At 68.9% G+C, this 897-nt stretch overlaps 1 protein-coding gene across 2 annotated transcripts in view; it reads right to left on the bottom strand.

Annotated features, from left to right (window-relative positions):
• AFAP1L2 (actin filament associated protein 1-like 2) overlaps positions 1-891 on the bottom strand; it is a 112117-nt gene extending 111226 nt beyond the window's left edge. The window contains exon 1 of one of the 2 annotated variants that reach the window (XM_011927838.1): positions 828-891. In XM_011927838.1, the coding sequence (XP_011783228.1) occupies positions 828-843 (16 nt within the window). In that variant the 5' untranslated portion in view covers positions 844-891. The remainder of the gene's footprint in view (positions 1-827) is intronic. The other variant, XM_011927837.1, reaches the window with a different exon arrangement.
• Between the last annotated feature and the right edge of the window lie 6 nt (positions 892-897).

Below are 897 nucleotides of genomic sequence, written 5' to 3'. Positions count from 1 at the left end.
ACTCCCTTTTCAAAAGAACCGCAATCGAGACGTGTAGACCAGCTCCGAGGCTCCGAGTGCGGGTGCTAAGCTGGGCGCTGGGCGCACCCGGGACGGCCCGCCCACCAGAGTTTGGCGGAGATCCTGGCCCCAGCCAAACCCAAAGCTCGCCCAGCTGCGCACTGAGTTAAGCCCTCGGGCTGGGAGGCCTCCAGGAGCTCCACCTGCCGGGCGCTCCATTCGGCCCCCAACCCTCGCATCCCTCCTTTCTTGGGGTGGGGGAGCAGAGAAGGGCTTGGAGATAAACGGTGACCCGAACGGCAGGACGTTTGGGGAGCCCCGAACTAGCCCGGGGAGGGTCTGCGCGCCAACTCCACTGCCCAAACGCTTTGCCGGGAGCAGGAAGCCCCTAGCCCAGCGGGCGACCGGGAGAAAGGACCCAACACCCCGCCCCTTTGCCCCCAGCAGCTCAGCACGGTTCCCACCTTCTTCGGGGCTTCCTTGGCCCCAGGCATCTTTACCGCGCGGCGGAACTGACGGTGGAGTGGGGTGCCGGGCGCACCCTCTCTCCTGCAACAGGTGAAAAGCCCCGCCACGCCCCCCACTGACGACCCCCTCCTTCCGCGCCCCGGAGGATCAAAGGGCTCCGGGCCGCGGCAGTCACCTAGGAGCCCACCCGCCCAGTCCGCGGCGCCGCTGTCGCCCCCTCTTCGGCCCAGGTCCGGGCTGAGTGGTGGCAGCGGGCTCTGCTTATCCCGAGTCCTGGCGAGACCAGTCCTAGCCCTGCCCTCGGCGTTGCTGGGCGAAAGGGAGTGGATGTGCGCCGCGCGAGGAACCCGCGCCCTCACCTTTGTACCGCTCCATCGGGGCCACGGAGTGCGCTCCTCGCGGCTCGGCTTCGGCGCTGCTCTCCCGGCG

This window comes from Colobus angolensis, unplaced genomic scaffold, assembly GCF_000951035.1.
Source record: "Colobus angolensis palliatus isolate OR3802 unplaced genomic scaffold, Cang.pa_1.0 Scaffold75, whole genome shotgun sequence".
NCBI classification, from domain to species: domain Eukaryota; kingdom Metazoa; phylum Chordata; class Mammalia; order Primates; family Cercopithecidae; genus Colobus; species Colobus angolensis.
This window is presented reverse-complemented; position numbering and strand designations above follow the sequence as displayed.